General features: G+C 33.3%; 1 protein-coding gene across 1 annotated transcript; it reads left to right on the top strand.

The window, feature by feature from the left end:
• Positions 1-5039: 5039 nt before the first annotated feature.
• LOC141666560 (uncharacterized) lies at positions 5040-12436 on the top strand. The gene is made up of 16 exons (XM_074472625.1): positions 5040-5269; positions 5565-5609; positions 5836-5876; positions 5977-6058; positions 6207-6251; positions 6899-6955; positions 7463-7522; positions 7607-7734; positions 7856-8123; positions 8211-8277; positions 8509-8579; positions 8698-8787; positions 10936-11044; positions 11386-11477; positions 11636-11741; positions 12088-12436. The coding sequence occupies exons 1-16, from the start codon at positions 5150-5152 to the stop codon at positions 12198-12200; spliced, it is 1494 nt and encodes a 497-aa protein (XP_074328726.1). The 5' UTR covers positions 5040-5149; the 3' UTR covers positions 12201-12436.
• Positions 12437-13388: the final 952 nt, after the last annotated feature.

Below are 13388 nucleotides of genomic sequence, written 5' to 3'. Positions count from 1 at the left end.
TGGTAGTAAATTGATAGTCTCCCCAATCCACGAAGTACTGCAGTCTACCCCTCCTTGTCCTTGTAAGAATCTCATCATCAATCTGGAACTTATATTGTTCCCCAAACACATTGTTTGTTGATAGGTACACTTTGATTTGTACGTATATATATGTACTTTCGAGAATTTTCGGAGGAAGTACTAGGGATGTGAGTTGACCTTTGTCAACATATTTGCTATATAAGGGGGAGTTTCCTTTGAAACTTTAATCTAAATATTTAAAATAAGTCGAGATAATATTTTCCGACGATATGAAATTATTCGAATGATTTTTCGAAAATCAGAAAGTATTTTGAAGCAGGTTCTATGATTTTTAAATCATAATTAAACCATTAAATAACTAATGCTTAATAATCAAATATTAATCGTTGAATAATTAAACCTCAAATAATTATACTTTTAAAACAATATTTGAAATAATATTCCTCAACTAATTTATGTTTAAGTAATTTAATAATCTTTAATATTTAATCGAGTCTGAAATAAATATTCACTGGAGAATACTTCTCCCATAATAAATGAATAGTAAATAGATATTTATTATTCGAATGATAAAGTATAGTTGAGGGAATATGATCTTTAGAAATCGTTTTAATAAAAGTTCGAGGTGTTTAGTATTTTGTAAGTGGACGTTGAGTCCTTTTAAACCGTACTACTATGGACTTTTAATCGTCCTATAATATCACCGGAATGATCACCGAGTTTTTATCTTAAAATCCCGACCGACTCACGGCCTTATAATTATACGTCATGCTTAAAGCGTAATTAAACATTCTACGATACTTACTTATCGTACAACATCGTTATATTATGCGAAAAGTTCAATTACTACGTATCATGGCAAATATGGTATTTATGTAATGATAATAAAATAATAATTTTACAACACAACAGTAAATGGAGTTGGGTTCGTAAACTTGCCTGGGTATCTCGAGGTGGAGGATGCTCTAGGTTCCGCTCGGAAATTTATAATCATAAACACAATTCGTTTCGTTAGGTCCCGTTTTAATTTACGGCTACCCGCACTCATGCACTAATTATTATGCATCCTCTCAACTTATATTACCCTTATTATTCCAGTAAGTCCTTATTCACAGCATGGTCGCTTCCTTTTTCAAAGTAACTTAAGTTCATTTTCATTTTCGTCGTCGGCTCCGCTTATGGATTCCACGGTTTCTAATCGCGCGGTCTCGTCTCCGATATTTTTTTAAAATTGAAAAATCATTAATTTCACTTGAAATTTTTATGGAAGTTAGGAAACTCAATATACTACTCTCTGTAAAAATTTCATGATTTATGAACATTCTTAAGTCGATCCTTTATATTTTCGAAGTTCATAATTCGTAGCAGTTTTTGTCGCGTAAATCACTTTTAGTAAAACGGCCATAACTTTTGATCCGTAAATCGGAATCAAGCGATTCAAGCGCCTAAACGATTCTTATAAAATTTTCTATAATAATTAAGGGTTATTTTTCAAGAAAATACAGTTTACATCTTCGGGACTTTCTGCAGAAACTTAAAGTTATGTTTTGTTTGTTTTAACGAGATTACGGTTACGATCGGATTTTCGTTTATGCCTTAAATCTTTATACTACCACCAATAATAAATATATCATCATCACCACACTAACTCCTCTCAAGAACATATTGTTCTTGAGGCAACAACAATCAACCTTAAATCTACTTAGCTAAACATCAAGATTACAACAATACTCCCACCAAAACTAGGTTTACAACTATATACTAAAAGGATCTTGAACTTAAATCTTAAATAAGGTAGGGTCAAAGATTTATACCTTTATTGAGAGCTTGAGATGTATTCTTGATGATGGTGAAGTCTTGGGAGTGCTTAGTATAGTTTTTGGAACCTAAAACAACCATTAAAATCAAGAAATCAAAGAAGAGTTACTATTCACACTATTCATTATCAACTTTTTTGATTTTATTTCACCCATCAAACCTTGATAAAAAGAGCTCAAAAATTTATCTTACCTTAGTTTGGTTGGTAGGAAGCTTGAGAATTAATGGGAGGATTTATCCATGGCTAGATCTTGAAGTTTTGATTTTGATTTCTTTGTTTTAAGGTGAAGGGCCGAATGGAGAAGGTTGGGAGAGAAAGAGAGAGTTTTTGGTGATGCTTCCTTGGTTGCTTCTTGTAAATGAGGCTTGTGATATCTTTTTATTTGATTGTTATTCCTTAGTATCTATCCTAAGATTTGATCTTTGTTGCCAATCTTGGCGACAAATCTAGCTAGTATTGGTAGATTACAAGCTAAGCCACTTGTTTAGCTCTTTAGCTTACTATTTGATAACCTTGGTTGATCATCCTACACGTTAGCTCACTATTTGATAAAGTAACCATGATTAATTTTCTACCATGGTTAGTTAGTGCGTTACGTTTATTTAATCGTTTACGCGTTTGCTCGGTCGCTTAAACATTTTCGTAATACTTCCTCGTAAATGGTTCGCGACGTAATTCCTCTCGTATTTATTCCTTATGTTTTGAATTATGATACTTGGATATAAATCCGTAGGGTTTTAAATTCGTAATTATATTGTGATTCCCTTAATCCTCGATGATTCGTAAATATGGTCGTTTTTCAAAGTTCGTTTTCTTCGAAAACTAATAGCGTTTACATACACTCATTTGGTACGTATAATCAGAATATCAACTCCGAAACTCATTTTCTCATGCACTACATAGTGTGGGCTAAAAAGTTTTCCCCGTTCGTCAGGGTTACTATTCATTAAACGTTTTACAAGTTCTTAAAAATTCGAGTTATTACAATCGCCCTTCCCATTAAACTTACTCATATTTGGAAACTGTCATTCCTCGCCTGTGGAGGGGGTCGATACTGCTCAATCTCTTCTGTCACAATCGGCTCCCAATCGACCCGTCTGTCGCCGAACATAGCCTTTTCCAGATGAGTGAGTCTGATCGGGACCCGTCAAGCTCTTCGTCTGAATTGGATGAAAAGTGCTGCTTCGTTCGCTTCCTTCTAGGGTGCGAATCAGAGTCAGACTCATCTTCTTCGTCATGCCCCCTACGGTCCTTCCTATGTTTTACGGTTCTCTCTCGTTCATCAGCCTGCAGTGCTTCGCGCAGTGCTTTCTCTTGTAGCTCAATTTCTTCCCTCTGAAGTTGCAGGCCTTTCAGTCGTAGCGCATCGGCCTCTCTTCGCTTCGCTCGGGCCGCTGCTTCTTTCTCTGCTTGATCATCTTTTGCCTTGCCCTTCTCTGCAGTTAACGTTTCTGCACGGATCTTGAGGAGTAAGGCTTCTACTCCGGGAGTCAACTTGATGACTCCATCGACATCCATCAAGGTGGACGTCTGTCCTCCGTTTGCACGGATCTTTAGGAGTAAGGCTTCTACTTCGGGAGTCAACTTCGGGAGTCAACTTGATGACGCTGATATGTGTAGGTGTATGTTTATATTTATATATATATATTATCATTTTAAAGTTTGACTATTAATGAGTGTTATATACGAAAATAAATCAGATAGAAGTTTCATAAATAGGATAAGAGTTAAGTGTAATTATAATGCTTGAAGAATATAATTGTCATTTTATCATGATTAAATTGTCTCACTCAACCCCCACTTATTCAATTATATATATAATAGATTTTATACCACTTAATATGACTGTTTCGTAATATTCTTAAATTAGTAGCTTAATATCATTTACATGTCTACGTCGTAGGATTAGATTTGTACTTTTATTTATTTTTAATTTTATTTTAATATATTTAATTTATTTGACATTTATCTTCCTCGTCATTTTAATTTCGTAAATATTATTTTATATTTCTCATAATCGATATATTATAAATATTTTTTGATTTTTTAGCAAGTAGCTTGGAGTAGATTTTTCTTTACATACATTAAAATTTTATTGTCTAAATTTCCGAGGATATCTTTATATGTCCTTATGTTAGACAATAAACTTTCCTGAACGGAAGAAATCCTATTTATATGTGCCGCGTGAAAAACCAAAATACCCACTATTTGGGGAAATTTGCCCAAAATGCTAATTGACGGGGTGTTCCGCCCTAAATACCTACAGAATACACATTCCTCACATGCGGATTTCTTTTTTTCAAAATTTGTAAAGGACGCGCATCTAAACATGCGTATAGGTTTTTTAACTTTTAGTGAATACGCATCATGAAGATGCGTATTCTTTGTATTTTCAAAACAAAACACGCATTCTTAACATGCGTGTTATTTACAGGTTTTAAAAAATCTGAATACGCATGTTAAGAATGCTTAATCCGTGGGTATTTAGGGCGGAACTCGCGCACTCAGGCATTTTGGACATCAGAAGCTAAAAAGTGGTGTATTTTGGGCATTATTTCCAATTAATACTATTTTATAACCCGTGCTATGCACGGTTGTTTTTATCATATATATTGTAAATTCTAATTTTGATTATACCTCTCAAAAAAAACTATTTTTTTATAATTTTAATATGTTGCCGGCATGATTCGAACCTTATACCTCTTAAATAATACTAATTTTTAAGAATAAATCTAACGGTTAACAACGATTGACAACCAAATTTTCAATATTTCGTCTTTAATATAATGGTATAGATAAAAATATAATATAAGTGTCCAATTTTAAATATAATAGAATTGATAGACGATTAATTTTAAGTGTTCTGTTTTAAATATAATATGAAGTGTCATAATATAAGTATCCTATTTTAAATATAATAGAATTGATAGACGGGTAATTTTAGGTGTCTTGTTTTAAATATAATATTTTAAATATAATAGAACGACTAACAACCACCAACCAAATTTTTAATGTTTCATCTATTATAGTATAGATAGATACGAGTACATAGATCATGACAAAAAAATACTACAAAAATATTACTTAATTATTTAAATTATCAATAAAAAATATATTTACATCATAAAAACACGAATCATTTATTTTTAAATTATATATAAACTATATAAAAAAAGGCAAGAAAACCCTAGAAGCTGCTAGGCCTAGGCATAAAATTTCAGATTAATCTCTTCTGCAATCAATATACATACATATTACATATCACACACCCAGATAGATAGATACATTCAAAAACACGCAGGGGCAGTAATGGCGGCACAAACAAAAGAAGAAGTAATAGGCTCAATAGTAGAAGCAATTGCAACGGATTCAATTGGTGATGCTCCTCTTTATCAAGTTGAGAGCCTTTGTATGCGTTGCCAAAATAATGTATGTCTTGTTTCTTTTTCAATTATTTGTTTCACGATAGTAATTGCCTTTATGTGATTATAAGTTTATAAGTCTTAGGAAAGGTGTAACAGATTATACCAAACTAATTTTTTATTATCGAATTGTTGTTTTAAAGCTAGCTGTGCTTATTTATAACCGACTTTGATAGTTTGTTAGGTGTTTATTGTATTCTTGTTACTAATACGGTTTGTGTCGTTTTATAGTTAGTTAATTGCATTCATTGTTATCATTGGAATTGATTCAGCATGTTTTGCTGCCTGATTGATTTTTACAGGGGATGACAAGGTTTTTGTTGACTTCTATTCCAAATTTCCGAAAGGTAGTTTCTATTTGCATTTTTTGTCGTTAATGGTATAATTCAATTCCGTATATCTGGTTGCTTAATATTAGTTTGGTTCTAATTTCATGGCAAGGTTAAAATTTTAATCTTTCGAATGTTTACCTCTTTTTCTCTGCGTTCTACTCCTACTTATAATTTTGTCTGCAAAAAGATTGGATTTTGTTTTCTTGTTAACATAATATTTTGAAATTTTCTTGGATCGCAGATCTTGTTGTCAGCTTTCGAGTGCACACATTGTGGTGAGAGGTAATTCGAGTCCACCCTTAATGATATGAACAGTAAAGTCATGTTGAATTTGCCATTTTATCCGTATCTTATCGATGCTGATTTTTTAAAAATTCGTCAGGAACAATGAAGTACAATTTGCCGGTGAGATACAATCGCGAGGTTGTAACTATAGCCTGAAAATACAACCAGGTGACCGAAAGGTTGTAGGAGTGATTTTTTTTTTTAATTTTTAACATAAATGTAGACCATGCTTATAGTATATATAGATCTCTTCTGTTTCGATATGTAAATGAACATTGTCATCTGTATCTCAAGAGTAGTGAAAGGCTAATATGATTTTCTTTTCAGGTGCTCAATCGACAAGTGGTGAAGTCTGAAAGTGCCACAATAAAGGTAATGATCACTGTTCTATTGTGAAGATATACCTGTATGAAGTAACCAGGTTTCATTCCAGGATATTCACAAATTCTTGTATCTATCAGTTAAGCTAGATTGGTGATATTTGTCCTGTGAATATGTTGTGTATTTGGAAGTTCAAAAGAATGATAATTAAATAAAACTAAATCTACTCTCAACATCAGTCAACTGGAAATTGTGTTATAGAAGAAAACATTTTTAGTATATAACAAATTAATGATCCGTTTCTGCCAGGAATCCTAAGGTTCCTGAGTTGATTCCATCACTGTTTTTGGTGTTTTATTTAGTTTGAAGTAAGATAACAGGTAGATATAGCAGAGAAAAATAGCAGAATAGAGATAGAATCAGAGATATAGAAGGCAGAAATATAAAGTTTAGACAGAGAACAGAGAGAAACTTGTAGAAGAAGAATATAGTGAGCAAACCCTAGAGATAGAGATAATCAGTTATAGAGAGTTGTGGAAACTATTCCTTTTTTTTAAAATTTAACATAAACTGAAATGTAGGGTTAGAAGTTGTATTTATACTACAGCATTAGTAACTAACTCACAGAAAGTACCATATTACCCTTAAATCTACTATTAATTCTTCAACTCATACAAACACAAATTTACTATGTGCAGATTCCTGAACTAGAATTTGAGATTCCACCGGAGGCTCAGCGAGGATCTTTGTCCACGGTAATAACTTTACATCTCACTTATTTTGTGATGATTCTACATTACATATTTACATTTAATCAACAAATTAATATTCTATGTTTTGTGATAATCTATGTACTGCATTATATGACCTAAGGCCGTGAGTTTAGGGAAATCACTGAACATTATAACTTATAAATCATTATAATACTAATATCAAAGGACTCGGAGAATGTTTACCGTATACAAGGTGAATCATCATGACCGCTATTGATGCCGGAATCACTAAAGATAGTAAGTGGTCACTCAGATTCATACCAGTCAGTTATCATATAATATATGAGAGTTTTTTTATATTAAAAGATGAATCATCATGTGCAAATGTTATCACATTTTCTATTGCTTGTATGCTGTAACGACTACTTTAAGTTATAGAACAGACCCCTTTTCACACAGACAGAACAGCTTATGGACCATTGCAGAATCAGTATGGGCCATTGATATCTGTATCCTTTTATTAGCGGCTGACATTTTTTTCTGGTTTAGGTGGAAGGGATATTAGTACGCGCTGCGGATGAATTGCAGGCCCTTCAGGAAGAGCGAAAGGTGCTGGTTGTCTTTTTTTAAAATTATGTCTTTTGCATGATAGCTATATTTCCCACGTGTTATAACAATTTTTTAATATTCCAGAAAGTTGACCCACACACTGCCGAAGCAATAGATAGTTTCTTGTCGAAGTTGAAATCTTGTGCTTCAGGAGACTCCCCCTTTACTTTTGTTCTGGATGATCCTGCTGGCAATAGCTACATTGAAAATCCGTAAGATAAATATGTTTTTTAGAAATTTTATTATAACCATTTGCTGGAAAGTGGCAATAGCCAATAGATACTTGTATATTACATTTTTACTTGAGTCTGAAGAGTATGTTACCCTGAACAGGTTTGCCCCTTCTGTAGACCCATCTTTGGCCATTAAATTCTATGAGCGAACTCCTGAACAGCAGGCATTACTGGGCTACCTTGCGAATCCATCACAAGCGGAAGAAGACAGTGGAGAAGCACCTGTTGAAGGAACAAACAATGGCGTTGCTCATGTAATCAGAGAACCACATGGATCAGTTGGGGCAAGAGCTGGTCGTCGAGCCATTGCTCAGGGTGCTGGTACAGAGATCTCTGATGCTTTGTTTCGGTATTCTGCACCAGAAGAGGTAAAATTCTGTCCAGTAGGTATCTGTAACGTAATACTTTCCAGAACATAATTTTTTATTTATTTTGTTTTGCATTTATGTTTACAGGTGATGACGTTTCCATCAACATGTGGAACCTGTGCTGTCAGCTGTGAAACCCGGATGTTTGTAACCAGTATCCTCATTCTACATGTTCTTAAATCGTAATAAGCATCAAGGCTATAATTAGTAAATTATTAAGCGAGATTAAGAATTTCTCTTAACTTGCACGATGCATCTGCATGAAGGCTAGCCCTTTATGCCATATATATTAAATCTCTATTGCTGCAGAAAATGTATGCACATATTACTTCAATTAAACATATTAGTACAGTGTCAAATTTGTCGAAGCTTAATAAATGCACAGAGATTCCTTACTTTCAAGAAGTAATTGTCATGGCATCTACTTGTGACGCTTGTGGTTACCGCAATTCTGAGGTTTGCACGTTTAATTTTTTTCCTTTTCTGCCAGTGGTTGGGCATTGGTTTTGTGTCACTTACTTTTTGAAAGTATACCTTGTCTTGGTATCTTAAATGTAATTTGAAAATTTTACAGTTGAAGGCTGGTGGTTGTATTCCTGCAAAAGGAAAGAAAGTTATAGTTTCTGTGAAAAACATTAAAGATCTAAGCCGCGATGTCATTAAGGTATATATTAATTCACTTTTTTAATGTGCTTGTATAATAAAATGGAACAAGGCTAAGAAGTAAGAACCCATCTTTGTTTTAGTTGTTGAATCTCTCTTAAGTCGTAATTAATTAGTTTTTGATATCCCCAAGGATACTCATTACTAATAGAAACTACATCTTATCTGGTTGACAAAAGGTTCCTTTCGTATTTAGCAAAAAATAAGTTCCCTTTAAGTGGCCTAAAATTCTTCAATTTTTAATCTATTTCATCACTGCGAAGATTAGTAGATATAGCCTATAGGCATGCTACACTTTTAAGTTACTGGGGGAGCTCGAGTACTCTACGAATTGAGAAATCGACTAGGTTATCTTAGTTCGTTTTCCTGTTTGGAACATAATTAGTTTAACCATGTATCAGTATGGGCTCCAATTGAATTTAATTGTTAGAACTATACAATGTATAAGGACTGTTACTGCACAGAGGATTTCACCCTAGATAACAGTCGCTTGTTAAACCATGTGAATTCCGTGAAAGTAGGATTCTCCAAATTCATGGATTAATAGTTTTATAAACTATTATTGGTTGGAAAATATGGTAAAATATCCCAGTGAAATGAAATTAAACTGTGAGTGTAATGAATTTCGAGAATTTATAATTTCTCCCAATCATGTAAGAATTGATACTCTTTTATCTGTTCCTTCTAAATTAAATTTATTTATTCTAATAATACGTTGCATTGGAATTTTGGATATTCATAATTGGGGAGGGGGGTTGCTGATAAGCATCTATGGCTACATGGTTGAGGCAGCCCTTCTTGATTGGCTAATTTGTAGGTTCAAATCCTACTGGATGCACACCAATGTGACCCTCCCTCTAATAAGTCTATTGGAGTCATTTCTGAATAAATGGAATCTTTTGATCCAAAAATAAAGAGTTTGTGTGTTACATTAATCATATTATATGGATAGTAAGAACCAGCATTCTTATTGAGGTACTACTTGACAAGGCAGGCTTTATTTAACATTGTTAATTTAGCCTTTATGAGCGGTTCAATCTAGCACCTAATGGTGGCCAGACAGATATTTATCAGTGTCTGACGCTTTTAAAACAGTTCTTTCAAGGATCATAAGGCTTGAATATTATATAGGACACAAATAAAGATTTAAACTTAAAAACATGGCTATTCTTTTATCTAGATCTGCTTGACCAAGGTGAAGATCCCAGTCCACATACCAAATTCCAGTATCTTTCATTTTAGTTTCATTAGGTTTTGTTTTATTTAAGGTTTTAGTACTCTAGGCATGTCAATCAAATCTTTTGTGGAACAGGATGTAGAATTTTCATCCAATCTCGTTTCTCAACTTGGTTCGCACTGAAACATATCCTAGAAAGAGATGAATTACTCCATATGGTTGATTGTTGAAATGTACTGCATTTGTTTTGTCTGATTATCAAGTATAAATCAGATACGGGCATACAGTGAGATTATATGTTTTGATATTGGTTGAGTTTTAATGTGACTGAAACACACGTTAAGCTTGTAAATTATTTTCTTGTGTTCTCTCAGAATGTTGAGCCTAATTTCTTGCTACTGAATTATCATAATAATGCTCAGACTCTTTTAGAAGGATCAGACACGGACACGTATCAGAGTGTCCAATTCTTCGAACTTAAAAATCAAAGACCTGGGGACACGTTTTATAAGGATCCTACACTTGGATTTGGACACGGCAATTAGTATATTTGATATATTATGATAATTTTTATACACAAATACCTATCATTTTATATTAAATTATATATGAACGTTTAAAAAACAAGGGTAAAATAATATTTATAATAGATATAAATTTAAAAGAAGTACAATGTCAAAAGTTAAAGGGTTAATATAACAAAATATTAGAGAGAGGCTATCAAATGTCTGAGATGAAATGCCCATTTTCCAAATGTCATTGGGATCCGGATCCAAGTGTTGGTGTCAGTGTCGTGTCCCGTTGACACGGGTACGGCAGGGTTTTCTGAAGAGTCCGAGCATCACAGGTCAATTATGTATTAATTCTGCATTCGAGCCTCTGATCTTAACATGTAATTTTATTTTGAAATATATAACCTTCTATATTCCCATGTGTTAATACGGTTTATTGCTATCATTTTTGGACTTACAGTCAGACACTGCAAGCGTGATCATTCCAGAAGTCGAGTTGGAGCTGGCTAGCGGGACATTAGGAGGTTTAGTGACTACCGTGGAAGGTTTGATAACAAAAATTAGTGAAAGTGAGTACACCTGCTTGATCTTCTGGTTTATTAATTAAATGTCCATACACTTAATATTATAATTTATACGTGTTCCTGATTTCTATTTAGCTTGTATGCTTTTATTTTAGTAGGTCCTCTCATTTTATTTCCCCATGTCAGCAGGTGACTAGTCGATCTAGCTAGACTGTAAGATAGGTCATGTATCGGTAAAGTGCGAGTTAGTTGCCTATTACTTGCAAGTTATCAATCTTGTGAGATATGCTGATGATCTGCTACTTTCTACAATGGATCTTGTATATAGTTCTTCGATATCTCAAAATATATGTATCATCTTACTGAAACTATAAGTGACACTGCAGGTCTAGAAAGAGTGCATGGATTTAGTTTTGGAGATAGTCTTGACGATAACAGAAAAACCAAATGGCAGGACTTCGGCACGAAGCTTATGAAGGTGGGTTTTGCAATTGCTATACAAATAATATAAAGTGGGTTCTGAGAATGAGAGCTAGGTCACTGACCTTATCTGTGATTTCACTTCTTGCTGGTATATCTTGTGAAGTGAACAGTCTCATTCATTTGGCATTGATGAAAGTTTTGTGTCTCCTGCAGCTATTAAGTGTTGAAGAACCGTGGACGCTAATTTTAGATGACGCACTAGCAAATTCTTTTGTTGCTCCAGTGACTGATAATATTAGCGAGGACCATCAGTTATCTTGTAAGTCTTTCTCCCTGGAAATATGCATAATTGAAAAAAACACTCCAAATTATTTGTAAGCTACAGATGACATTTCGTCACCCCAAATATTCCAAGTATCAAACATTTCATTTTAGAGAGCGATAGTGTGATACTCATACTCAAGTTCATCGAACAATCTAGCAACTGCTCATACACAAAAAGGTTTGTAGTCTTCAGGAATAAAAATAATGGGGGTTGGGTTTTTTGTGTGTGTGGGGGGGGGGGCAAGATTGCAAGTCAATGCCCTAATATTCAGTCGCTATGGTTCTGTATATTTCAAGCTTCAATGTTTTTCTGGAAATTAATATATTTTTTCCTTGGCTAGTTGAGGAGTATGAGAGATCATGGGAACAGAATGAGGAATTGGGTCTGAACGATATGGACACCTCTTCGGCAGATGCTGCCTACAATGATGGTCCAATGGAAAGAATAGAATGACTGCACATCATTTTTACTTTGCCAAGTGACTGCATTTGGTTCTCTAGCTCGTTGAAGCGGAGAGTATCCCTTTGTTCTTTGATCATTAGCTAGAGATACTTCCCCACTAGTCATTTGTACCGTGTTGAGTTTTTTTTTTTGAAGGATCTAACCGAGTTATTTAGCTATGTAACATGTATCGTAATTATTGTGTAATATATTATTAACTAATTAGTTTGAAACAGTGTTCTAAAATACTTGAATCGTCATTATTCGATAAAGATACGCTAGAGCAATTAGTCAGATAATCAATGATTGATTGGAAAGATTAATCGGAATAATAATAGGACATTAAAAATAATGCTAAAATTTTATTTATGATGTTTTATATGTTGACTTGCAGATTTATGATGATGTAGAGAGTTATTTTTTATTTTGATTATGTACTTATTTCATTTGGTTTTATACTTATTGATATATCTGTTGCATAAAGATATAATCTGCATATGCCATATATGTCATTTTCTTGTTACTAACATCTTGAACAGAGTTTTAAGTGTTTTTATAGGGGGTAATTGTTTTCTGTCATCATTATAAAAGGGAGAGAATATTATAAAAGGGAGAGAATGTTGACTTGCAGAGATTTATGATGGTGAACTAATTCAAGATTTACTTATAGGACTTAGTTGTTATAAGTGATAGGATTTTTGTAATTTTTTTTGACTAGGTAAATAAGTTTATCTCCAAATTAAATCTTATCTTGATAAATTTATTTGAACAACTCAAATCTTATCTTTTTTCCTCAAGAAATCTTGTCTTTTCTAAGGTTTATATATATATATATATTTTGTAGATAACCCGCAGCCGCTACACTTCAGTTGTGTACTGGGACTCTACGGATTCAAGCAATAGCCTGCAAATCACGTGAATCAGGGTTTATTTTTTACAAGCAACTAACGGGTTGTTTTACAAAGATTAATTCAAATATTTTCAAATAAATAATTTATCCAATCTTATATCTTCTTTGTTTTGAAAATCAAACCCGTTAGATTTTTGTGTATAAATACACATCTTGTTTTTCAGATTCAATTAAAAGTGTTTATTCCACGTTTTATCTTTATTGTCTGAAAAACTCTTTTTATTCCATTCTCTTGAAAATCTTATTAAATAAGAAGACATATCTCATGTTTTCAGATTACACCTAAGGCT

This window comes from Apium graveolens, chromosome 6 (genome assembly GCF_009905375.1).
Source record: "Apium graveolens cultivar Ventura chromosome 6, ASM990537v1, whole genome shotgun sequence".
Classification (NCBI taxonomy): Eukaryota; Viridiplantae; Streptophyta; class Magnoliopsida; order Apiales; family Apiaceae; genus Apium; species Apium graveolens.
The sequence above is the reverse complement of the archived record's forward strand: the minus strand, read 5'-3'. Positions and strand labels throughout refer to the sequence as shown.